The sequence below is a fragment of the Erpetoichthys calabaricus genome, chromosome 2, assembly GCF_900747795.2.
Source record: "Erpetoichthys calabaricus chromosome 2, fErpCal1.3, whole genome shotgun sequence".
Taxonomy (NCBI): domain Eukaryota; kingdom Metazoa; phylum Chordata; class Cladistia; order Polypteriformes; family Polypteridae; genus Erpetoichthys; species Erpetoichthys calabaricus.
This window is the reverse complement of record NC_041395.2, coordinates 107132183-107159289: the sequence shown is the minus strand read 5'-3', so window position 1 is coordinate 107159289 and position 27107 is coordinate 107132183. Positions and strand designations below refer to the sequence as shown.

General features: G+C 40.5%; 1 protein-coding gene across 1 annotated transcript; it reads left to right on the top strand.

Annotated features, from left to right (window-relative positions):
* On the top strand, positions 1 to 26064 carry LOC114645320 (zinc finger protein 184-like). Its single transcript, XM_028793186.2, has 6 exons — positions 1 to 79; positions 4644 to 4810; positions 14298 to 14497; positions 14590 to 14642; positions 19852 to 20510; positions 24084 to 26064. Exons 2-6 carry the CDS (start codon positions 4735 to 4737, stop codon positions 26006 to 26008), a joined length of 2913 nt encoding a protein of 970 aa, XP_028649019.2. The 5' UTR covers positions 1 to 79; positions 4644 to 4734; the 3' UTR covers positions 26009 to 26064.
* Positions 26065 to 27107: the final 1043 nt, after the last annotated feature.

Genomic DNA, 27107 nt, shown 5'->3' with positions numbered 1-27107 from the left:
GCCAGTCCTGACCATACAGGGACAGGTGAGGACTTGAGTTGATCCTACAGATGGCGTCGCCAACTGTCGTAATGTGCAGGTATGCAAGAATTCTCTTGAAACGTTTGTTTTTTTTTTTTGTTTTTTTTTTTCAATAAGGTGATCCGTTTAAAAGTACATCCTGTCTTGTTGCTTTTGGTGTTTTGAAAGTTGGATAGTGGCCAATTGTTCAAATGTCTCTTGCAATTTTTTTCTTATTTTCATGTCCCATTTGCTCCCATCTTGTTTTTTCGTCTTAAGTCGAACATACTATGTCAGGAATCGAGCAGCCGTTTCTGGCCATAATTAATCTTGAGGTGAATCTTGTATACCTTTTACTTCAGTGGATTATTGAAGAGGATGGCTGAAGCGCGAGATTTGCACCTTTATGCCATTCATCTTGGGCCGTACTCCGTCACCTTAATGTGGCATTTTAGTGCTGTTTACCGTGTTTTAGTGAATGGCTTATTAATGGTACTACGTTCAGAGCTACATTTCTATTAGGTATCAATCCTGCTGGACCAAGTCCACTTATTGGATTGGTGTTTGTACTTTATTTCTTGCTTGCTGGGTCTTTCTTCGGCTAATGTGCTTTTCAAAGACAGACTGCGTTAATTAGTAACCCTAACCAACCCCACGGTGTCTTTAAAGAGTGCGTGTGCCCTTCAATAGACTGGCACCCGGATTCTGAACCAGGCATCGAAGTTAGTTGTGTGAACGAAGGACGGTTACGAGTCCATTAATTTCTGATGACTGTGCATTTTCCTGCTCTACCAAATTTACAGACACAGAATTGGCGAAGTTCAGTTGAGAAATTACGCGTACGGACGAGTAAAATTAATCGTGGCTGCTACTTTTTAATTAAGGTTTTCCAAACTTCTTCCCTTAGACGTTTTTATTGCGTTGATCCTATATACAAGGCCGGGTTAACGCAATCTCTCGACTTTGACGTCTCTATCGGACCTGTCCCCCACCTGTGGGACTGAAAAAAAAAAGAACTAGCGAGAATGAAAGGGACACGAACTTAAAGAAACCAACGTCTGTGGATGACGTAACGCTACTGCCTACATACAACATGTTGGTAGGATCAAACCGCTAAAGCGTCAGGGTGCTACTGATGCTCGATGTACCGTTATATGCCGCGACTGCGCACGCTTTTTCAGAAGAGTCGAGCCGCTTGCCTCAGGCGCCCCCTAGTGTTCTCCTGGCACCTTGAGCTCCCGGTATGACTACAATTTTCGTACCGCTTTGTTTCTTTTAAATGAAAGAGCTATCATTTTTAAAATGTATTTTCAGCCCTCTGAAATAAATTCCAAAAGTTAAAAGAAGTCCTGCTGTATATATTATACCCCGTGCCGTCCCGCTCGGTTTAAGCCTCGGGGTAAGTGAGGAGCGCACAGCACTTGCAGTGGCTCCAGATGATGCCCTTTATCATCTTCCACCGATCAACAAACTTGGTCTAGCTAAAGAGGTTCTGCAAATTTATGCAGATGAATAGTTTCATGTCTATTACGGAGACTGACTTTGTGGGTCGGTATACGACCTGCCAGAAATAAGTCAACGCAAAGCAAATTTGATCATCAAGGTAAAATGTTTTAAGGAGAAAAAATGATGGTGCGTGAATTAATTTTTTTCTACTATTACGGGCTTAGTAGTGCAGGCGTTTCTAAATTGACCTTTTATGAGTTGAGTCCCACCCTTGACTGGTTTCTGTCTTGCAACCCTGGTACTGCATAACAAAAATACAAACAGTTACATAGTCGAAGAAACACACAAGCAGTTTTCCAATTCAACACAGAAGGCCTGGCGTTGTGTTTAGTTTGCTCCGACCTGTTGATGTTGGGCTCGCCCCCATCCCACCACTGTGACCCCGCTCTGCGCTGAGCATGTTCAGTAAGTAAACGGTTAATCTTAAAACGTACACGATGTATTTATCGATCATTTCGGGATTTGTGTTCAATTCTCAATTTGACCAAAAACTTTGAATATACATGGAGCCCCATACACCGATCCTGTTGAAACTACTTTGTGGACTATATATATATACGTTATTATATATCATTGTAAAGATGTGTCTTCACTCTGACATGAAAGGCTGTCTCTGTTGTTCTTTAGATCAACCATAGCAAAATGTAACATTAAAAGTTAGATTTTATAAGAAACCGAGATTTCAAAAAGCCCCTCAGCTCGAAAACCTGTAAGTAGCGAGTATTCCAAATGCTCTCAATCAAATAAACAAACAAACGGGGTCTAATTTAAGTTAAAGTAATATTAAAATAATCATGTCTGTTGATATTACATAGTTTTATTCTAGTTACGTTGACGACATAATTGTTAGATGTCACAGAAACACAATTAAATTCTACTGAAACAAAACCCATATTTTCTTTGAACAGAAGCGCAATGACCCTCGGGGATTGTTGTCTTAATTTCCGATTTTAAGTTAAATCTTATTTCGCAGACACACTTTTTAATGCTCAAAACCTGGCTTGCCTATTTTCCCTCTAGACAGTTGACAGAGTTTAATTACGTTGATTTAACTTAAAAGATTTAAATCAACACGTTTTATGCAGGTGATGATCCTTTATTTGCATAAAGATCCGCCCCTTTTGTTGCATTGTGGTCTAAGAGATCCACAGTTTATAGTTGGAAAGAAATTTAAAGAGTTTTGGTAAACTGATTTTTTCCACATGCTGAAGGTTTTGTGTGATCATGGATTCCGATTTATGATCTTTTTTTTTTTTTTATTTGATCCACTGGCAAATTTGATGCCCACCCTGCATCAGAAAAGTATGTTTTTTCTTTGCTTTTTATGTAACAGGTCCCTTGACAAAATGTAAAAGTGGTGTTTCTAAAATTAAATAAATCATTTAAATTTTATCCATCCATCCATCCATTTTCCAACCCGCTGAATCCGAACACAGGGTCACGGGGGTCCGCTGGAGCCAATCCCAGCCAACACAGGGCACAAGGCAGGAACCAATCCTGGGCAGGGTGCCAACCATTTAAATTTTATGTAAATCAATTCGTATAGTGATGGGTTAATTTAAGTCAATAATGTTAACTATCTGTAGTGGGCTGGCGCCCTGCCCGGGGTTTGTTTCCTGCCTTGTGCCCTGTGTTGGCAGGGATTGGCTCCAGCAGACCCCCATGACCCTGTAGTTAGGATCTAGCAGATTGGATGATGGATGGATGTTAACTAAATTTAAAGTAAAGTGGCAATGAAGGTGTAGTTTTCTTAAAATAAGCAGCTGCCATTTAATTGAAATATGTTGTCTGAATACTGTATACAACCTAATGTTTATCATTTATTGTTATTACAAGTTTTATATTGAATAAAAAAAAAAAATTGCTGGATCTACTTACTAAAGTTATGTTAAGTATTTCCATGCCATACCGTTTTCTAATCCCACTTAATCCAGAGCCAAGGTCACAAGGGGACTGGATGCCACAAGTCAGGAACAAATGGCCAAGGCACTGGCCCATCGCAGGGTGAACGCACACACACACACACACACACACACACAAGGGCCAATTTAGTGTCGCCAGTCTGCTTAACGTGCATGTGTTTGAACCCACATAGAGAACATGCAAACTCCACACATGGAGGACTCGAGATATGAACCTTGGTTGGCTTGCAGCGTGGCAGCAGTGCTGCCACTGTGCCAGCCGTTATCTATTTCCATTTATTCAAACTAAGTTGCCCTATTTTAAATGAAATGTGAAGGTCTAATGTACAACTTTCCTTGTTCATTAGCCAAAAATAAAGTTAAAAAACATCCACTCACATCATCATTAGGAGCATTTTTGTTATTTTTTGAGCCAGTCGCCATCTGTAAGCAGTTCTTTCCAATCCATCTTTATTGCTGCATACACTGCTAGAGCATAGTGAAGTGCTTGTGGCACAGCTGGTGGTGCAGGGAAGTTTATATCTAGGCACCAAGACAGTAAGGGGATGTATAAATGAATAAGTAAAAGGAGTAGAACAATGGCCTAACATACAAAGTGCAAATATAATTCAGTTTTTCTAGAAAAGGATGTATAAAGCTTTAAAACACACTAAGTTTGAGTAAAGTCAATTTAACTTAGCTGTGTAATAGAAACAAACTCCAAGAATCATTTCTTTTGACTGTGTGGTGGACTGGCATTACATTCAGTTTGGCACTACCAGTTGTTGTTGGTCTCTTCAGCTCCACTTGCTATTAACCTGGAACCAGATAATCTCAAGGGGGAATGGTGGCTCTGAGGCCTAGGGATCAACGCCGAATCCCATAAATCTCAGAAGGGACTCTACACCTCTGGGTCCTTAACCTGCAATTGCTTTCTCCTGGGTATGACGTTAATGTGCAAGCAGGTCCTCCAACTTACAGGGAAAACTTGGGGGTTGGTGGCAGGATTGGCATTCCAACCACTGTAAAACACCTTTAGTATGGTGTTGAGGTGTCACCTGCTGCACTTGTGTCCCGGTTCAGGTGGTCTGTCATGTGTTGGGTGCAGAAACACTCTATCAGTGCAGACTTCCAACCTCAGATAAGCTCGTTCAGAAAATGGGTGAAAGATGGAAGGAATTTTCTTTTTGATATTTGTTTTACACTGATGTCTCTGTCTCTTTGCTCATTCCTCAGAACACACGACAGTCTGTGGAGTCTCTGAGCCCTTCCCAGGTAAGCAGCAGAACTGCACTTTCTAGGAGGGTTGCTACCTGCTGCATTGGAAATGGAGGGTGATGAGCAGGGAATAGCAGTTAAGAAGAGAACTGGACTAAGCCTCCCTCCGACTAGAGTAGCACATGGTAAGTGTTGGAAATGAAACAAAATGTTGAAATTGTACTTTATTATAGTGCTGCACTGTATTTTATGTTACACTCCAAATATTAACATAAGATGACAAAAACTAATGCAGCATAAATGAGAGGACGGTACTGTGATGTAACACCCATAACAGGCCTCAATTCTAAAATAACCTGCAAAATGTACATAGAAGTAAATTTGTAGTTTAGACAAGAAGCTTCTCATATCAATCCAGTAGGTGGCAAAAAGGTTAAAAATAAAGGGATATGGGACATTTAGGACAGAACTTGACATAAGTGCTTTATCGATCACCTTTCACAGAGCAGAACACAACAAGCCCTCCATTCACATTACAATACTCATTGCGCAATTCTGATTTTTTGCTTAGATTTTTGCCTATCATATTGGTTCATATTCATATGTACAAGTGACCTGTATCTAACTGTAATGCGTCTGTCCTCTGAAACGGCATGCATGTACGCATTGATATGTTTGCGCACGAGTCATCTGCTACACCAACAACAAAAAGTGTTATATTTGAGTCATGACTCATGGTATTAAAACCTGCAAAACGGACGCACTAGCAGCTAGCTTATGCCTCGCATTTTGCTCTGGAGCACGACAGTCAGTTCGTCAGCTGTGCGTGATCAGGTTGAGAAGGTGCAAAAAAGCCAGATGATTAGCTTTTGCTGTTTTCGCAGCTATTGCTGACAAGCACTACTGCTCCAAATGATGTATGAGAATCGAGCCAGCAATGATGGCACCGTGACTGCTGTCACAGCTGTAGCTCACCTCCATTGTTGTTTTGCCATGATGCTGGCTGATGATGGCATCGCTCTGCCCATGGGTAAAAAAACCAAACACATGAATTCCAATCTGACTAGGGGTGTAGCCAGGAATATATTTTAGGGTGGGCCTATGTAAAAATGGTTGTTCTAGTTTTTAGTAGGTTATATAAGGGCACTTTTCCAAAAAAATCATAACTGTGGTACATTCACATAACTGAATTATTAGGACCATGCAAAACTTTATCAAGGAAATCAAAAGTTGTTGTGCCACAGCAGAAACACACAAAATCAGTCCCTACCTCAGTTATTCAATCCATTTGAATTGTTCATGCCATTTTGCAGAGAAAATCGAGCCTTTCCCGTTATCGAAATTGTCGGAAATGATGGCAAATTAGGCTGAGTGACTGGTTCCTCAATGGCTGACAAATCTTTTGGTGGTTCTGTCACAGCATACTTGTCTAAAGCCAGAATCTCCTCAGATGAAGACGTAATTGAAATGTTTGCTTCGGTCGTTTTCTCAACGGCACACTGTTGCATTTTGTGTGCATCATTTGTGCCCGGGTGTTCCTCTTCATCTAAATGAGGCTTTCTGAAAAACTTTAATATTTTAATTTGGTTTATTTATCATGTCAGTACTAATCCCTCAAAATGAGAAATGTATCTGTTGGTCTTTGTTGAAAATTCTCAATTAAGCAACTGTTAGCTGTCTAATGACTACTACCAATCAGGTTACACATACAGTGCATCCAGAAAGTATTCACAGTGCATCACTTTTTCCACATTTTCTTATGTTACAGCCTTATTCCAAAATGGATTAAATTCATTTTTTTCCTCAGAATTCTACACACAACACCCCATAATGACAACGAGAAAAAAGTTTACTTGAGGTTTTTGCAAATTTATTACAAATAAAAAAATTGAGAAAGCACATGTACATAAGTATTCACAGCCTTTGCCGTGAAGCTCAAAATTGAGCTCAGGTGCATCCTGTTTCCCCTGATCATCCTTGAGATGTTTCTGCAGCTTAATTGGAGTCCACCTGTGGTAAATTCAGTTGATTGGACATGATTTGGAAAGGCACACACCTGTCTATATAAGGTCTCACAGTTGACAGTTCATGTCAGAGCACAAACCAAGCATGAAGTCAAAGGAATTGTCTGTAGACCTCCGAGACAGGATTGTCTCGAGGCATAAATCTGGATAAGGTTACAGAAAAATTTCTGCTGCTTTGAAGGTCCCAATGAGCACAGTGGCCTCCATCATCCGTAAGTGGAAGAAGTTCGAAACCACCAGGACTTTTCCTAGAGCTGGCCGGCCATCTAAACTGAGCGATCGGGGGAGAAGGGCCTTAGTCAGGGAGGTGACCAAGAACCCAATGGTCACTCTGTCAGAGCTCCAGAGGTCCTCTGTGGAGAGAGGAGAACCTTCCAGAAGGACAACCATCTCTGCAGCAATCCACCAATCAGGCCTGTATGGTAGAGTGGCCAGACGGAAGCCACTCCTTAGTAAAGGCACATGGCAGCCCAGCTGGAGTTTGCCAAAAGGCACCTGAAGGACTCACAGACCATGAGAAAGAAAATTCTCTGGTCTGAGGAGACAAAGATTGAACTCTTTGGTGTGAATGCCAGGCGTCACATTTGGAGGAAACCTGGCACCATCCCTACAGTGATGGTGGTGGCAGCATCATGCTGTGGGGATGTTTTTCAGCGGCAGGAACTGGGAGACTAGTCAGGATAAAGGGAAAGATGACTGCAGCAATGTGTAGAGACATCCTGGATGAAAACGTGCTCCAGAGCGCTCTTGATCTCAGACTGGGGCGACGGTTCATCTTTCAGCAGGACAACGACCCTAAGCACACAGCCAAGATATCAAAGGAGTGGCTTCAGGACAACTCTGTGAATGTCCTTGAGTGGCCCAGCCAGAGCCCAGACTTGAATCCGATTGAACATCTCTTAGAGAGATCTTAAAATGGCTGTGCATCGACGCTTCCCATCCAACCTGATGGAGCTTGAGAGGTGCTGCAAAGAGGAATGGGCGAAACTGGCCAAGGATAGGTGTGCCAAACTTGTGGCATCATATTCAACAAGACTTGAGGCTGTAATTGCTGCCAAAGGTGCATCGACAAAGTATTGAGCAAAGGCTGTGAATACTTATGTACATGGGATTTCTCAGTTTTTTTATTTTTAATAAATTTGCAAAAATCTCAAGTAAACATTTTTCACATTGTCATTATGGGGTGTTGTGTGCAGAATTCTGAGGAAAAAAATGAATTTAATCCATTTTGGAATAAGGCTGTAACATAACAAAAGGTGGAAAAGTGATGCGCTGTGAATACTTTCCAGATGCACTGTACACTGTAACATCACTCCCACTTATTTATTTATTGAAAATTCAGTAAACCAATGGAATTTGACAAACCATTTTGAAACCAAAGGAAATATTAATAACAAATACCCAATTATGTACAAAATTTAATGGAAAATTTCATAAACAATAAACTGATTGGCTGGGCCTGTGTCCAATCAGCCTCCCCTATGCCACTGAATCTTACCATTCTCAAACACGAATCGGATATGTATCTGATCTATAGGCACATATGGAAGACACTCAAATCAGAATGTCACAATAAGGCAAAAAATTGTGTTTGAGGCGGATGCATTCATAGTGCTTTAAAGAGCACCCAAAACTAGAATTGAGAGTAGAAAGTTACAAATAATGGTACCAATTTAGAGTACAATACAATTTATTTTTATATAGCCCAAAATCACACAAGAAGTGCCACAACAGGCTTTAACAGGCCCTGCCTCTTGACAGCCCCCCAGTCAAGGAAAAACTCCCAAAAAAAACCCTTGTAGGGAAGAAATGGAAGAAACCTCGGGAAAGGCAGTTCAAAGAGAGACCCCTTTCCAGGTAGGTTGTGGGTGTCAAAAAGAAGGGGGTCAATAAAATACAAAATACAGAACAGAACAGAAGTAATCCTCAATAAAGTATAAAAATAAAAATTTTACAAGTATGGACCAGAATAAGTGTTTAAGGTTCGTGTATCTATTAGTCACTTATTGCTGTTTATCACAAATAAAGCCTTTCTCAGGGTCTTGCTTCATAGCAAGTGACCACTCGATGTATCACAGGTGGACTCTAGTCTTGTGTTGTTGGTGCTTTGCGAGTTCTCTTAAAAATGGATTTTGTCAAAGCCCTGTTACAAAGGAGCTACTGTAATATGCATTACGAGTGGCCCCTAGTCAGTGGTAGCCATAATGGAATAGATGATAAATTACAAGAAAAGGAAATTAAGAGTCAATAATGGGAAATGTTGACTAAAGGAAAACTTTTAAGTGTGATTTGAAATTGACCAGTGATAAAGCTTCAACAACAGCCCTAGTAGTTAGAGCCATACAAACAGGGCCGGACTGGGGAACTTATTCAGGCTGGGAATCCCAAGTGTAATCCCGGCCACACAGTATACATCAGTTTTTTTGCACAGGCACAGACTCAAAAAACCAACAAACACAATTTTGTCTTGTAAATTTTTATGATTGAGGAGAGAGCAGATTCAGCTTTTACACATACATTTCACTCTTAAATACTAGGGGGCTTTGCCCCCTTCTCGCTTCACTCGCCAACCCGCTGGCCTGCACTATGTGCCAACCACTTTGCGTCTCTGTCGCTTGCGTATGTGGAATTCACTTTCACCAAACAACAAAACTTTTCATTCTCACGGATACGCCTCTTCATTGGGATAAAGCACTACTTTTCCTTGATAGCAACAAGAATTTGACGATCTACAAGTCTCCGACTTAGTTTAAATCTGAACAATATACCCAATCTCTTTTCACTGTTCCGTTATTTCACCGAGTAATAATTTCCGTTTGTTTGCGCTAATGCGATCTTTACTATCATTTTTTTGAGACTTTTGAATTTTAGTACTGTACTTCCACTATACTATCTCTAACATGCTCTGCATGTGTATCGCACCAATGTTTTTGAATTCTTTACGGCATTCTACTTTGTCATCTACTCTTAGTCTTTTATTTCCCTTTTATTTCCTTTGTCATCTACTCTTAGTCTTTTACTTCCCTTTTATTTCCGGCCCCAGGTGTGGTTAAATCTCTTGGCACAAAGTCTCGTCTCACAGGACATGAAATTATCTCCCTGAAAAAGTCTCGTCTCATCCCAGGCTAAAAAAGTCTTGTCTCGTCCCAGGATATATATAATAAAGAGATTAGTCTCAAGACAACCTCTGATAAAGTGTGTAACAACACTTCATAAATAAATAAACCATGTAGTTCTATAATTTTTATATCAAAATAAATGTGCAAAAAGCATTGAACCACAAAAAGTAGTTGTCAGTGGAATCCACAGTGCAGAGATTATGTCTGCAGCTTCAACTGTGAGCCTGGAATCTACACAGCCGAGCCCATGTCAGTGTCTGCATGGTAATGCTGAATACTCTTCCACAAAGTTTGAAGTGTTGGTCAAAAATGACCACTTTGAATTTCTTCAGTAGACAAAATACTCAAAAAATGTCTCAGTGCCACAGAATTCCGTCAAGCATTTTTTTAAAGAATGCACTTGGTAAACAAAAAACTATGAAACATTTCACGTAGCCATTTCAGTCACTCTCTCATCATAGCGCAAAGGTTTAACTGTCAGAGCATGAGAGACGCACTTTCAAAGTATTAAAATAAAGTAGAAAGCAAGACACGTTCATTAACAAACTTATCATGAAATAAAGAACAACAGGTACATTTAAAAACACAAATCATTCTCCTCACATATGTGTTTCATTAATAAAAAAATAAATTTTTGTGTAACCTATTCAGTCACTCTGAGGGAAAAAGGAAAAAAAACATTAAAAATGTGACCATACACTACATTTCATTTAAATGTGATACAAAACTAAAACAAAATAAATACACAGTAACAAATACCAAAATCCATACAACATCCAAATATAATTCAATGTATGTTAAAAACTTTTAAACAATCTTCATATATAATTTTAATCACAATACTCGCTACTCATTAACTGCTCCTGTTTAACTGTCAGAGCGCAAGACAAAAGTTGACTTGAACAAAAACAAGAAACCATCCAACCAGAAACCAGAAAAGAAACCCTCCAGTGGTAAACTGAAAGGATTTGTGTCCACCATTGAGCAATAATACCTGCTCGTTTTCCAGTATAATAACATTACATACTGTCACCATTAGTTTATTTCTCTGGTTGCTCTAAATGCAAGGCCAGGCCAGGCAGCAGTCCACCAGGAAAGTTCCTGATGATTGTAAACGTCAGTCCGGCTCTGCATGCCAGTAACCGAATGCAACCAAGAGCAGCACAATAAGCCTTTGAGACAGGGAGATGGAGATGAGAAGAGGATACTGGGCCTCAGAACAGTCAGTCGGTGTAAGGCAGGCAACAGTGAGAGGTGATCAGAGGTTTTTTGGTCACAAGTGTTCTTAGATGCCCATCCACCGTCCTCATATCACTTAACATTATCTAAGCCAGGGGTCTGCAACCTTCACTATGAAAAGAGCCATTTTGCCCCCCCCTTCCTCCAAAGAAAAATAGTCTGGAGCCGCAAAACATAACACAGCTTATAAACTTTTAAAAGTTTTAATCTTTTTTTAGATTTTACATGTTACAACCACGGAATACAACAAACAGAAGTGCAGTGTGCATGTGTAGGCCTACTTTGAAATAAATTAAACTGAACTATGCAGGCCTATTTGGGTCCTTCCTATACCTGTGTAAAATTAAAATAAAAACTAGCCCACTTTAATATAAATAAAACATTTAGCTGTAGCTTAGCAGCTTTAAAAAAGTAAACATTAAATTCCATTTCAGTGTGCTGAATCAACTGAAGCACCTGAACATACAAAAAAACCTACATCAGCTCCGGGTCCGAAATGAATGTGTTTTTTTTTTCTGAAAAATAGCATATTAAATGCTATTGTTCTCACCTGTTTAATGTGACTTCTGTTCCTGAAGTTCGCTGCTGATCATCTCTATGTCGGGGCTGTACAATGTGACTTTGACCTTCACACAGGACTGCAGGCTCTCATGTGTGAGGCGGGAGCGATATTTGGACTTTATGAAGTTCATGCTTGAGAAAACTTGCTCACTTAAGTATGTTGAGCCAAAGACGGACAGGACTCCAAATGCATATTTTTTCATGTTCATATACGTTTCGGGAATGGCACTCCATGTGTCGAAAACAAATTTGTCGGGTTTGGGGAGGTTTTCAATATCACTCCATTTGTGCTCTTTAGCGAGAGTAGCCTTCTGACGGGCGACTTCTTCAAGATCCGCTGTCAGGCATTTGAACTTGGACACCCATTAATCTTTATCTGCCATGTCGTCCAGTTCAATTTCTAGATCGGGCTTACTTACTCACTCCTGTGAATGCGGATGTGTTCAGCAGGGATGGGTCGATGTCCAGGGGTGTGACAGGGAAGGAGAGAGTGTGTGTTTTTCCTTTCTGAACTCACTGAATCTTTCTCTAAATGCAGCTTGCATTTTCTGAACAATTTCCCGTTTGTTTTTAAAGTCGGAGAATAGATGCTCTGATATTTTTATGAACGATTCTTTCATGTATTCTCCGTCTGTGAACGGCTTACCCCTCCTTACGATCTCTTGAGCTGCCACAAAACTAGCAGCTGTAGTTGACTGTGTAGAAGTGATCCACTTTTTGAAAGTATGTTTGCTCTGTTCAGCTTTCCGTTGCAGTTCCGAAATTGCTCTCTTTCGCTTATCTTCACTTGGGTATTTTGAATGCTGAGTGCTTGTTTCGAAAATGTCTTTCAACGTTACATTTTTTGTTGTTCGATAATTTATCGCGACATATTAAGCACACCGGTAAGCCAGCGTCGTTGGCGGTGAAGCCAATTGCTTCTGTCCACGCAGAATTAAACTCTCTAAATTAGATGTTAAAATGTATAACAGTAGTAGTCGTAAATAAACATATATATAAATACAACTTAAATTAAGAAATTGCCATTATTCATTTTCATGTTTTTTTTTTTTGTCAAGGCCAAAGGGAGCCACTACAAGGAGGCTGAAGAGCCGCATGTGGCTCCAGAGCCGCGGGTTGCCGACCCCTGATCTAAGCAGTTGTTTTCTGTTCTATTCTGGATGTGATTTATCAGCACAGGTTACAGTTGAGGCTGGAGCACCAGTGGTTTCTGTGCTGTCCTTTATATTTGTATCTGTACCTTATTGCATAAGAACAATATGTGCTGTCCCATTCAACATGACTACATAGTGTAAGAAAAGCTGGTGCAGGATAAGAATGAAGGCTTTGAAATATTCAGATTATGTATGTCGGGCATTTTTAAGTGTGGAGTCAGCAAGCATCTCCCTCAGACTGCAGTTGGTTCATGGCAAGAGCCAAGAAATACATACTATATATTTAATGAAATCACCAGGAAATTTTCAGATTTTATTTCGTTCACATTGTTTACATTATGTGTGATTAGTTGATGTCATACATTGCCAAGTCAGCTTGCTGTAGTTTGTGCTTCTCATCTGGCACATTTCTATATGGCAGCGATGTCAGCGGATGACAAATGACCCGACTCTGTGTGGACTTTTCAGCCCAGTTTCACATTTCCAAAGTACAACAAGCTTGCCTCATTCTGTATACTGTATGAAAGCTCTCCAGGGATGAGGAGTTCCACCACAACCTCGTCCCATTTTTTGCCTTTTTCCATTCTGTCTTGGTACAATAAATATGAGACATTGGACAAACAAGCCTCTTTTCTTGATTTAAAACACTCACATTCTTCCTTTGCCTGTACTCCAGATGAGTACGTATTGGTTGACGATGCCATGCACACACATATGACTCAAGACAAAATCAAATCAGTGTGTGTCACAGACACATCTTACTGAGTCACATGGAAGTCAAACTACACAACTATCGGTCACAGGAATGTTGAGCCTCTGCTCTCCAAACCACCATGATTATCTTAATTCTACAACTGAAAAATCACTGGAAAACATTGTGTAGTGCGACAGTAGGTTAAGTGGACTACTCTTCCAGGCCCCTTGAAAGCATCATAGTTTTTATTGTATTAACAAAATGGTCCTCTGCAGCTGTGTCTTTTAGAGACCAATCTCCGAACTCAACCATAGGTGGTGTCAATGGCCCTCTGCAGCTGTGTCTTTTAGAGACCAATCTCCAAACTCAACCGTAGGTGGTGTCAATGGTAGCCAACCAGTATTACTGTTATGTGGTACGTTTTGAACACCACCATGCTCTCTCTCTCTCCCTTCTATTCACAAGAGCCTTTTCTCCTTCTGCACCACTATTATCTAGTTATCACTGAACTCTGGTTGGACATCCATTGATTCTCCCACTGATCATTTCTGGAATTCCTTTTCCTACTGTAGGACCTGGTCCTTCTCGAACCCTTGGCATCAGTTGTTACTGTGTCACCTTGTGGAAGTGGCTGTGTGACTGATGGGTGGGCGGTGGTCTGTCGTGTGAAGATTCCCTAACTAACCATTTTTGCCTCTCCCACTTGTCTTAGTTACCAGCCTGGTTGTTTGTCCCTCTTTTGGTTGTCCTAGTATGGCGCCCCACCTCCTTTTCACTTTTTATCCATGTTTAAAAATTAGTTGGTATTATTTATATTAACATATAAATATGTTAATAAATACTGTGCTGTTTAAAGATCAAAAGCTTTTGTGTGCCTTCAGAAACTGAAAGTTCTGATGAAGAGCTGTTGTGTAGATCCATCCCTCTGGGACTTGCACTTGGACCATCCATAGCACAGAACGGTCGAATTGGGATATGGTGTGTGAGCCAGCCATTGCAGTCCGGTGCTTTCTTTGGACCTCTTGAGGAGCCAGAAGTGAGGGAAGTAGGAGGCTGGGTTATGGCAGCTTTTGGCTGCTTGGTGAGTTGAATTTATTGTTATCATGAAGGGCTTTGGGGGGTCAGAATTTACTAGAAGAAAATAAAAAAATAACACTTTTGTGGTATCTGTAGGCAGGTGGTGGATCGCAGCCCAACATTGTAGATCGTGCAGCAGGTTGGATGAGGTGAGTAATTAAAACTACTGGGCCTTCTGGGTAATCTTGAGTGTTGGGATAGTTGGATTTGGTCCAGGAGCATCTCATCATGTCATTTGAATGGGATATCTGCTTCTGACTGAGCTCTTCATTCAAATGGGTGGTTTCTGTTGCTCTTAGCGCTGCTGTTGTTCAACTGTTTCTGTGACATGTGCTCTTTCTATCAAAATAGTTCTTGGGCATTATCATTTCCCTTTTTCACTTACTGTTGCTCAGAACTTTTCTGGGATATTTAAAATCAAATAACTGTGCTTAATTACTTTTTTGGTATATTATATCATTTACATGCAAATTAAACAGATTCTGCAAGTGATTTCCTCAATACGAAAGGTTGGCAACGTACACTGATAGAGTGCATTGCCTCACCCACCACATGACGAACCACGTCAGGAGCCCAAATTAGGGCCCAAGTGCAGCCAGTGTTGTATAAATAAAATGTATTAATAATAATAATAATAATAATAATGACCCAAAAGTAGGACCTGATCCTGCAAACCTGTGTAAAGATCAACAGGGTTTTTGGGCATTTGGTCAGGATGCTCCCTGGGTGCCTTGGCGTGGCTCATTAAGAGAAGACCTGGGGTGGTCCCATTACATGCTGTCAAGGATTATTATCTCTAAGCCTGCCTTAGAATCCCACCTGAAGAAGCTGGATGAATCTGACAAGAATTCACTGTTCTGGTCTCTCCAGCACAGTATGTTGCTTCCATGAGTCTGTTTAGGATAAGAAGAGTGAAAATGATCTAAAGTGAAATAAACCCTCACCCATTTCACTACAATGCCTGCCCAATGTAAGACACAAGTGGTGTCAACTTGATGACACGCTCCTCGGGAATCAGACCTGTGCTTTTTTTATCACAATTATCCGCAATTTTCTGAACTGTGTCCAGATTGGTGTTGAAGTATCAGGATGGATTTTCTGTCCAGGAATTTTTTTAGTGAAGGAGTGTTTTATCTTTTGCAGTGTTTCTCAACTATAAAAGTTACTTTGGGAAAAAGTATTAGAAAATTTTAATTCATCATTAAACTCTCACAATACAGTCTAGTCAGAAATAAACAGTGGAAAGGGTTAGTCTCCAGAGCATTAGATAAATACCATTAAACATCAGTATTCCTTACAACAGCTTTAATGTGAACAATAAATGTTTTATACAAAGAAGCATACATCACAAACTTAACTTTTACTTTTTGATTTGTTTCTTTTATAAATGAAGACCTAATTATTATTATTATTATTATTACCTTAAAAAATTTTTAAACTTGGGCCCTAAACTTAAAAAAATCTTTTGCGGGCCCTGAAGTTAAAATAATATTTCCTCAGGGCCCTAATGTTAATCTTTGTATTTGGGTTATGTTAATATTTTTTAGATATTAATAATAATAATAAATTATCAATGTGTTGTTACTCTGTTACTTTATACAGCCAAAATATAACTTGTGACATTATAATACAACAACAAAAACAATTTTAATACTACTACTACCACTACTACTACTAAAAATAAAATACAATGTATAACTATTACCTAATACAGATAGCAGTACGGCATTAGCTAAATCAGTCTTGTTAACTGCCAACAAAATGAACCAACAGTTGAAGTTAATCTGAGTGGATGTCAAAGTTGCCTGTGTGGTGCTTTTCCACAATTCAGCCAGTAACTAACTAGTAAGTACAAGAGCCGCCTGTGTATTGGTGAAATTTACAAACGTGTCCTCAATGCAGCGACACTCAGCAATCTTCGTATGCCGGCTAACGTAAGCAGCTTTAAACAATGTGCAGAGGCCCTGAGGCCTATATGGTGGTGATAAATAATCCAAAGCCATTTGTCAGCTGGGTATTGTAATGTCAGATAATATCTGTTGAGCACTTGATATCAAAACTATTACACAGAATGTTACTCCATTTTTTACTCCAGTAAACCGCTAACTTTAGTGTAGTGGCAACTGATGTAACATTGGCTAGCTTACTGGAAACTGGACAAAGATTTAGATTTCTAAACAATACAGGCAACAAGTGCAGCATAAGCGGCAAACAACAGATAAACAAATACAATTTGTCAAGGTTTGCATTAAAATGTGAACACAAATGAACTTCGTAATGTGCAAAGCAACTTCACAAACCTCCCAAGAGCGTGTGAAATGATAGCATAACAGAAAAAAACAATCTATAAACACATTGTGGAACAATAAAGCATGGCAAGTTGATCTAACAATATTGTGAAAAGAGTAAAGAAAAATGTGACAAGCCCCATTGTTGCTACAAAACAAAAATTACAACTAGTTAAAATCCCTTGACCCTTAAATACGTACTATACATATATACAAAACTCTATAAAATCCCCATAAAAATATAAAACCCTTTAAATGTTTAAAACCTACCCTATAAAAGTGAACATCTGAGGCACAGATTTTTACTTTTACCCAGTTAGCCGTTGATCTCATCACTGGCTTGAGACCTTTTCTAGACCAGTTTATACAGGTGGCTGAATTAGCCTCTTAAATTGACAACACCCACCTTGTTCACAAACCATGTGTTAACATCAGGATGGATGGCCCAAATAGTGTCAATCCTACATTTGCATTACACGTCAGGGATGTTTTGTGCTATGCCTGGTTACACCAATGGTAAAGATTAGGGGTTGTGGAAGGAGTTAGCTGACTCAAATCAAGTAAACCAAGCAATAAAAACTTGTCTTTCAATTGGTTATCCAGCTTCTGAATCATGGAGGTCTACGAACCCCCAATGGGCCAGATCAGTCCTCTGATCATAGACCCCCACAGTGCATGTGATCTGCATATACAGGTATAGGAAGGGGTGACTCTGTTCAATATACTGTCTTCCCATTTCAGTCAGTATGATCATTAAGGTATAGAATACTATATTAAGGTTGATTTTTAGTACTTGACATTTTCTGATCAATGAACACAGTCCTATCCTTGTTTCACTGAGACTTCCTTTCTTCTAATTCATCCAATTAATGACCTGTCTATCCAGTTTACACTTAAGTGGGTTTAATGATAATTGAATGCATGAATATACAGTTAGGTCCATAAATATTTGGACAGATACAACTTTTTTCTAATTTTGGTTCTGTACATTACCACAATGAATTTTAAATGAAACAACTCAGATGCAGTTGAAGTGCAGACTTTCAGCTTTAATTCAGTGGGGTGAACAAAAGGATTGCATAAAAATGTGAGGCAACTAAAGCATTTTTTAACACAATCCCTTCATTTCAGGGGCTCAAAAGTAATTGGACAAATTAAATAACTGGAAATAAAATGTTCATTTCTAATACTTGGTTGAAAACCCTTTGCTGGCAATGACAGCCTGAAGTCTTGAACTCATGGACATCACCAGATGCTGGGTTTCCTCCTTTTTAATGCTCTGCCAGACCTTTGCTGCAGCGGCTTTCAGTTGCTGTTTGTTTGTGGGCCTTTCTGTCCGAAGTTTAGTCTTCAACAAGTGAAATGCATGCTCAATTGGGTTAAGATCAGGTGACTGACTTGGCCATTCAAGAATTTTCCACTTCTTTGCTTTAATAAACTCCTGGGTTGCTTTGGCTGTATGTTTTGGGTCATTGTCCATCTGTATCATGAAACGCTGCCCAATCAATTTGACTGCATTTAGCTGGATTTGAGCAGACAGTCTGTCTCTGAACACCTCAGAATTCATTTGGCTGCTTCTGTCCTGTGTCACATCATCAATAAACACTAGTGTCCCAGTGCCACTGGCAGCCATGCACGCCCAAGCCATCACACTGCCTCCACCGTGTTTTACAGATGATGTGGTATGCTTTGGATAATGAGCTGTTCCACGCCTTCTCCATACTTTTTTCTTGCCATCATTCTGGTAGAGGTTGATCTTGGTTTCATCTGTCCAAAGAATGTTTTTCCCAAACTGTGCTGGCTTTTTTAGATGTTCTTTAGCAAAGTCCAATCTAGCCTTTCTATTCTTGAGGCTTATGAGTGGCTTGCACCTTGCAGTGCACCCTCTGTATTTACTTTCATGCAGTCTTCTCTTTATGGTAGACTTGGATATCGATACGCTTACCCCCTGGAGAGTGTTGTTCACTTGGTTGGCTGTTGTGAAGGGGTTTCTCTTCATGGAAATGATTCTGCGATCATCCACCACTGTTGTCTTCCGTGGACGTCCAGGTCTTTTTGCGTTGCTGAGTTCACCAGTGCTTGCTTTCTTTCTCAGGATGTACCAAACTGTAGATTTTGCCACTCGTAATATTGTAGCCATTTCTCGGATGGGTTTTTTCTGTTTTCAGAGCTTAAGGATGACTTCTTTCACCTGCATGGAGAGCTCCTTTGACCGTATGTTGTCTGTTCACAGCAAAATCTTCCACATGCAAGCACCACACCTCAAATCAACTCCAGGCCTTTTATCTGCTTAATTGATAATGACATAACGACGGATTTGCCCACACCTGCCCATGAAATAGCCTTTGAGTCAATTGTCCAATTACTTTTGAGCCCCTGAAATGAAGGGATTGTGTTAAAAAAAATGCTTTAGTTGCCTCACATTTTTATGCAATCATTTTGTTCACCCCACTGAATTAAAGCTGAAAGTCTGCACTTCAACTACATCTGAGTTGTTTCATTTACAATTCATTGTGGTAATGTACAGAACCAAAATTAGAAAAAAGTTGTCTCTGTCCAAATATTTATGGACCTAACTGTAGAAGCATGTTGCGATAAGCATTATGCTTTTTTGTATTTACAAATCAAACAGTTGTAAATTGTGCCTGATCGCTGTCAGTCACAAACCTGAAGTGTTGCCTCATTGACCTGCCTGTTAAGAAGAAGGTAAAGAAGGAGGTGAGAAGTGTGATGACCAGGAGGCACTCTGTCCAGCAAGAGAGCCGTCCATCCAACTCCCTGATGCTGGAGACTGCTGCTAGTTTGCATAGCAGCACTAGTGTGCCCACAAGCTCTAACAGCAGGAAGCCCCTTTCCTGCTTTTATAAAGTTAAATATCTGTTGGAGATCACAAATTGAGATGCAAACCTAAAGTCCAATCACTAATTGGGCAATGGGTTAATTTCTAAACAGGATCTAGGCAGACTGATGGACCCTCTGATGCAACACATCAGGGTTGCCTTCCTCTGTTATGTGTAAACCTCTCCTTGTTCAGCCCATAGCTAACTTTGGGTTTCATTTATGCCACCAGATTTGCCTGTCCTGCAAGAAAGGAAGAGGATCAGAATGTGGACATGGTTTCCTTTCATGGGAAGTTGTACTTAAGGATTTGTAAACCTATTGATCCTGGAGCAGAGCTTCTAATCAGACCTGAGATGGACTCAATGTTGCCAAATGGGGTACCTGTTGCTACACATGGTGAAAAATTGGGCTTGACAGGTGGGCAGCAGAGGGGAGAGGATCCCATTTCATGGGTGGACATTGGGCACAGAGAAGACGACATCATGGGTGAAGTGGACATGGAGCACAGAGGAGATTATATGACATGGGTAGACATGGGGCAAAGAGGAGATGAAAGTATGACATGGGAGGATATGGGTCCAAGGGGATATGATAGTATGGCATGGGTGGACATGGTGCAGAGAGCAGAGGAGAGCATTTCTAGACTGGTAAACAGAGAAGAGGTTTCCATGATGAAAATGGATGGTGAAAGCGAAGACCTTCTAATTGATGAAAATTTGGGCCACTCGACAGCCACAGTGGCTGGCATAAACCTTGGAGACGACCACCTTGTGAGCGGTATCAACATGGAAGAACGACACACCGGTATAGGCTTGAGCCAGGACAGTTATTCTAGAAAAGTCAGCGGTTTTGGTGTACCTGCAGATCTTGGTTGGCAAGAAAACCTTGGTAAGTCAAGTGATGGAACTGAATGTCAAAATATATTTTCTTAAGTCTTTAGTTTAGAATTGTCTTACTACTATTTGCATTAAATCCAGAATGAGGCAGAAGAATTGCGGTGACTTCCCAAACGTTTAAAACTGTGGCTTTGGGTTTGAATTTGGTCGATTGCTCTGTTTTCTCACTTGATCAAACTGGGTACACTCAAAGTAGCAACTTGTGCTTTAAGACATTTAGAAAATATTACAATGAGCTCAGTTCTTTCTCGATAAACTGGTAAACAAGACTTTGCAACCTGTTGTATTCCTTTTCAACACACTGTATGTGTGTACGTCTTGCTGTGTGTGACTGACCTGCAGCTCCAAAGTCTTATACTTATTTTCATGTTTCTAGAATATAGATCTTCTCCATTCATGGTTTACTCACTTTTATTCAATTAATTTCCCAACAACACTGGCTGCAAGATGAGAATCAACCCAGTTTGGGACACAAGTCTGTCACAGGGCACACACACACACAAACACACGCGCACACACACACACTTCTACCAGGCCTTTATACAGTTGTCAGACTTGACAGTTAGAATCAAGAATTCAATATGTGCTGTCCAATTTTGTAATCACCCTAGTGGTTATGAAAAAAATGAGCTCATTTCAGACATTTTGTCATAGCTGGCTAAGAAGAAAACATAAATTTTGCCCATTATAGGCAACATAGTGGCCTAGTGCTGCCTTGCAGCTTCAGAGTCATGGTTTTGAACCATCAGCCATACTACATGCACTTCAGAACAGGTCATCCACCTGAAGCTAAGCATGTTATGGCCCAACTAGTACTTGGATGCAAGACCATCTAGGAAAATCTTGGGTTGTTGCTGGAAGAGGTGTTGGTGAGGCCAGTAGGGTCTCTGTGCTACCCTGTGGTCTGAATGTTGATCCCAAAGCCCCAGTGGAGTGATGGGGACACTGCGCTGTAACAATGGTTCCATCCTTCAGATGAGATGTAGAACTGAGATCCTGGCTCTCCGTGGCTATATAATATCCCTGGGCATCTTTCATAAAAAGTAGAGTGTTTCTTGGTGTCCTGGCTAAAATGCCCACCACCCTAATGATCACCTGTCTCTAACTGGCTGACTATCTTAATCTCACCACTTGACCACCTAACAGCTAATGTGTGGTGAGAACACTGGTGCAATAATGGCTGCCGTCGCATCATCCAGGTGGGTGCTACAGTGGTGGTGGTTGATGTAACTCTCAGCTTGAGCCTCGAATAGTGAGATATTGATAAGAGATGGATGAATGGGATGCTTTTTGTATTTGGCAAACAAACAAGAGAAAAATCAACTATCATTCTACCATGATCAGATTCTCCTTCGTTGAAATACGGCTTTAGGAGTAGAGTCAGGATGGTTGTTCTCTGTAGGTTAGTTTATAATGATTAAATTGATTTTTTTTCATATTTTAGAGTTCTACTGTCAAAAGAATAAAAACAGCAAAACACCACAAAGACATAGGCATATGGCCACTCAAACGCTACCTTTTGATGCTGATTGGTCATTTGATTATATTTAAATTAGGCATGAGTAATGTGTGGTTGTTAAATGAAATGCAGACTTGGAGCAAATGCAATATGTTTGGTTTTAGTTATTACTTGTGATCTATGGTCACAAGTTAATTTGCTGTACATTGTTATATTGCACTAGGGGGTTTGCCCCTGCTCTCTTCTCTCACCAACCCCCCCCCAACCTCGGCCTGCGTTATGCGCCAGCCACTTCGCGTCTCTGCCACTTGTGCTGTGAAGAGGGGGGCTGAACGCACCCCAAGGAGACGCAGTCGCTCTTCCAAAACCCCCTCTTAAACGGTGATACAATGGAAAACAACTTTTTTTTTTAACTCCTCTTTGCTCGATCAGCTGCTGGCTTGCTGCTGCTACCATGCTGTGTGATCTGCATCTTGCATGGTGCTTTGAACATTTAAAAGCCTGTACAGCAGGCTTATTTCCAGCCCCGGGCTTGGTTAAATCTCTTGGCACAAAGTCTTGTCTCGCTGGACGTGAGTTCTTGGTATTTTTTAGTTTAGAATTTAAAAACGGAATAAGAATCTGAAAATCTAACAACATCACATTAACATTCGATAAATTCTGAAAAGAATGATACCAAACATATATGTAGGTTTTAAAATAAGCCAAATTTAAAGCATTACAAAAAAGTCACATAAAATCGTTGCACTTTTAGGCTTAGGATTTTATATATCTATAGAGTAGATTTTAAATTGACACAAAAATTGTGTGCTGTAAGTGAAAAGCAATCTGTGATTCGGTTCGTGTCATTTATTATATACCACAATTAAACTGCACCAAAATGAAATACAATCATGCCATATGCATTGCATTACAATGCTGCAATTAGGTTTAGCACAAATAATCTTCCGTACAAGTGATGTAGGAATTCAAAGCATCGTAGAGAATATTAGTAATTGCATACATTAATGCAAAGTTATTCCCTCTACCATTTTGTGGTTTTCTGTTGATGCCTAACTGAGAGATAGGAACCAACTTGGACAGAAGTCCATCGCAGGACATTCTCTCCCCATAACCAAAGTTACTTTTTGGTCTAATGTGGGATGTGGCATAAACAGACATGGGCGAAATATGCCTACTATGCTCAGTTTTTCTAATCATTGTCATTAAGCAGTGCAACATTGTGGAGTTACTTATAGGACTATTAAAAGAATAATACAGTATGTCTGAATAAAGAAGCGGGCTCTCTCATTGTACTTCATGTAAAAGGGATAAGTCACATGTATATTATTATTTGTCTGACATGTCTACCCAACGCAAATTGCCGATTGTCTACGTTTGGAGCACAGGAAGGTCAAGTGACTTGAATAAGATCACACACTTAAGACACAGACAACCTTTGGAAATCTAATGCTTTAATCATACCTCTTACCTCAGCACTCTGCAGGGCATATGGCTGAAAGAGACAGGAAAACAATAAACTTCAGGGTTGGGTGATGCTTGAAACATTCAGTGTGTCTGGTGGATGCAAGCCAGCAGGTTGCTTAGTTCTTTTACCCACAATGCTGTGCAATTTTTAAACTGAAAGAAGACACAAGATGATTCAGGGCAAATGTGTTAGGGTGGAATTTAGGTCATGATTTACAAAAAACCAAAGGCCACAGTTTTGGAAGTCTTTGAGAGCTTTATATTTATTACTTGCCTCACTGCCATGTCAGCATTCATGTGGCAACTGTTGATGTAATGTCCTGTTTTATTTTACACTCATAAATTTTTTGTTGCTTTTTAAGAGAATGATGAGAACAGTGAGACTCACATAGATGAACATGTCTGCATGGTCTTGTAAGATGAAGCTAGAGGGGTCCTATTCAAGTTAAAAACTCAATATGCTGAATACAGAGGGATGCTTATCCCTATCCCTATCAAAAATGATAGTTTCTCCTGTCTTGTACTTCTGTAGATCTTGCTTTTTCTTTCTTTCTCTTTATGAAAGTAGAAATATGACAGGCTGTGACCCTTCTTAAAATGTCAATTAATTATCTTCTGTGTTGTTTCATGCGGCTCCAGTGGGACCTGGATCTCCAGCCCCCCTGGATGAAAAGCACACCTCAATGGACTCACTGGAAATGTGTCACCTACCAGCCAAGAGCCACAGTAACGTCTGTAAAGATGAAGAAATATCCAATGTGCCCATGCATGAAAGATGTTTGTTCAGTCAGAAAAACTCTGCCTGTCTGAATGTAGAGAATGCTACTGGCCTCTCAGTGCCACCTTCTCCAAATACTGCGCCTGTGCATAGTGAAAGTCTCGCCATAGAGTCAGAGAACATCACTACGAGGGCAAGCACTCGACTGGCAGCCAAGCCACGCAAATTGCAAGTTCTAGTTAGCAGAATTCAAAAACGACTTCAGGAGAGAAAGATGAGGAGTTTAGAGCAGAAAGTGAGAGAGCAGGATAAAGAATGCAAGGTGGAGGAGGAGGAGGAGGAGGCCTCAATCCTAACCATCCAGCCTGAAGGGCAGGAGCCAAGGCAGGACGTAGACATGAAAAACAAGGTGGACGCAAATGAAAACCCCAAATCCAAGTGTAGGGCAAAGAGGGGGAACTCACCTATTGATATGCGTGAGAGAAAATACAAATGTGAACAATGTGGCAAAAGCTTTCTACAACTTTGCCATCTGAAGAAACACAGGCTGACGCACCTAGACTATAAGCCCTACTTGTGTACAGAGTGTGGCAAGGCCTACAGCTCCCAAGAGAGCTTTAGGGCTCACCTACTCCTTCACAAGGGTGAGCGACCTTTCAAGTGTCAACAATGCGACAAGGCGTACGGCACCAAGCGGGATTTGAGGGAGCATGAGGTCCTACACACAGGAAAGCGACCATTCAGCTGTGACCAATGTGGTAAAGCCTTTGCTCGGCGTCCCTCCCTTCGTATACACAAGCAAATTCATTTGACAAAAGAACTGAATTTGGAGAATATCAAGCTGTGCAAATGTCCAGTCTGTGAAAAGGAGCTTGCAAACCGGGGGTCTCTAAGAAATCATATGAGGCTGCACACTGGGGAGAAGCCATACAACTGCCCCTACTGTGGAAAGTCATTCCGGCAACAGAGCAATCTCCGTAGCCACCTTCGGATTCACACTGGGGAGAAGCCTTACAAGTGTGACCACTGTGAGGAGTTCTTCTCACAGCTGCCAGAACTGAGGAGGCACCTCATCTCTCATACCGGGGAGGTGTATCTCTGCCCTATCTGTGGGAAAGCCCTTAGAGATCCTCACACACTCCGAGCACACGAACGTCTCCACTCAGGTGACCGGCCATATAAATGTGACCAGTGTGGCAAATCATACATCTTGGCAACCAAACTTCGTCGACACCTGAAAAGTCACGTAGAAGGTAAACCTTATAAATGCTCATTGTGTGGGTCCAGCTACACCTCAATGAAAAGTCTTGTTCGCCATGAGCTTCTGCATAAAAGAAAAGAAGAGATGGAATCAGTGGAAATTAAAGACGCTGCATTGCCGCTACAGAACAAGTCTAATCCACCTTCAGCTGCACTGTATAAGCCTGAAAATAAAGACCAAAAAACTACCAAGGTGTGCCCCAAAGTTGAGGAGACAGAAGAAAATTGTAAGGATGAAAGCTCAGAGCTGTATGTGAACACCTTCAAGAAATCCATCAATGTGGCTTCAAGTGAAGCAAAGGTGATCCCAATGAATAATCGGGGAGGTGCCAATGTGAACGGCACCCGATTTACTGGGCCTCAAGATATTCAAGATATGATGGAGTCCTCCCCAGAGCTCAGTGATTCCGTGGTTACAAGTGAGGCTGAAGATCACATCCAGATGAGTGAAGACTTGGTAGAGATTATCACCTCTGAAGCAGACAACAAGTGCCTTCTTGTTGAGGGAGCAAAGCCTCATCGTAATCTTGTTATACTTCAGGATGAGGAAAGTATGAATGGTGTGGCTGAAACTGTAGAAATTTAAACTGGTTTATGTGGAAAAGTTACTTCAGTTCTTATTTCAAATTAAAAGATGTGTATATTTAATTTACTGGAAGTACTTTATTTATTTTGGTTCTCATATGTTGCAGGTCTGTTGGCACTCACACTACTAGATTTAGGAAAAATTTTTATCCACAGGGCATAAGGCTGCTCAACAACACACTCAAATCGAGAACTGCTGCTTGTATATATTATCTAATGCTCTCTCCTTTGTTGCTGGTATTACTACTTGCATTAGTCTGGAAGATACCTACACTGTTAACTATGTGCACAAGAAAATGATTAAACTTGAACGAGCTTTTATTACAGGAATGGATAGACAGCAGACATGTTGTTGTGTGAAACTGAATGCCCTACCAGACATTATGACATTGGAATAATCAGTAACTTGAACCACCCAGTTCTGCAATGGACTGGCACTCCATTCTGAGTCTGCTCTTGATATACGCTTGATGGTACCAGGAGAAAGACTGGCTCCACATGACATGTCAACCGATAAGTGGGTTTGCAAGCGTACTGTACCTAAGAACTAGGAAATGAAGTTGAACGGAACTTAATCATAGGAAATGAAGTTGAACGGAACTTAATCATTTGAACAATTGATTACTATTATCTTAGACAGTACACTTAAACAAGTGGGACTGAAGTAGCATTAAAGGAATTTTGATTATCTAAAAGAGCTTAGAAAAACAACGCTTAGGGAAAAAAAATACTTAAACTGCACTGTGTATGTTGGCAGAAGAAGTTCATACCTCAATACTTAAACTGCACTGTGTATGTTGGCAGAAGAAGTTCATACCTCAATTAAATCCACAGTGATGAATGTGAGGAGTCTGAAGTTGAGCAGACTAGCCCAGAGATACCAAACTATTGAGAGTGTGAATTTAATAGATATAATGGAGTAAAAGTATTGTAGTGTAAAAATAATGATCTCAACAGGCAGGATATCCCCCAGTAGAAGAAATATTTAATGATGTGGTCAGGTAATGTGGCTTGGCTGCAATGCAACCTTGTCCTGGACTAACTGGGCCCAGAAATGAGTGCGATGGGAGATGGGCAGTGCTTCAGATTAAGGATTCTAA

What these genes read in the sequence shown, in the direction of transcription:
- LOC114645320 (XM_028793186.2), top strand. Translation starts at nt 4,735, where the DNA reads ATGGAGGGTGATGAGCAGGGAATAGCAGTTAAGAAGAGAACTGGACTA. An exon ending in TCCGACTAGAGTAGCACATG is followed by an intron (nt 4,811 to 14,297) that starts GTAAGTGTTGGA and finishes GTGTGCCTTCAG; the next exon opens with AAACTGAAAGTTCTGATGAA. An exon ending in CGTGCAGCAGGTTGGATGAG is followed by an intron (nt 14,643 to 19,851) that starts GTGAGTAATTAA and finishes TTATGCCACCAG; the next exon opens with ATTTGCCTGTCCTGCAAGAA.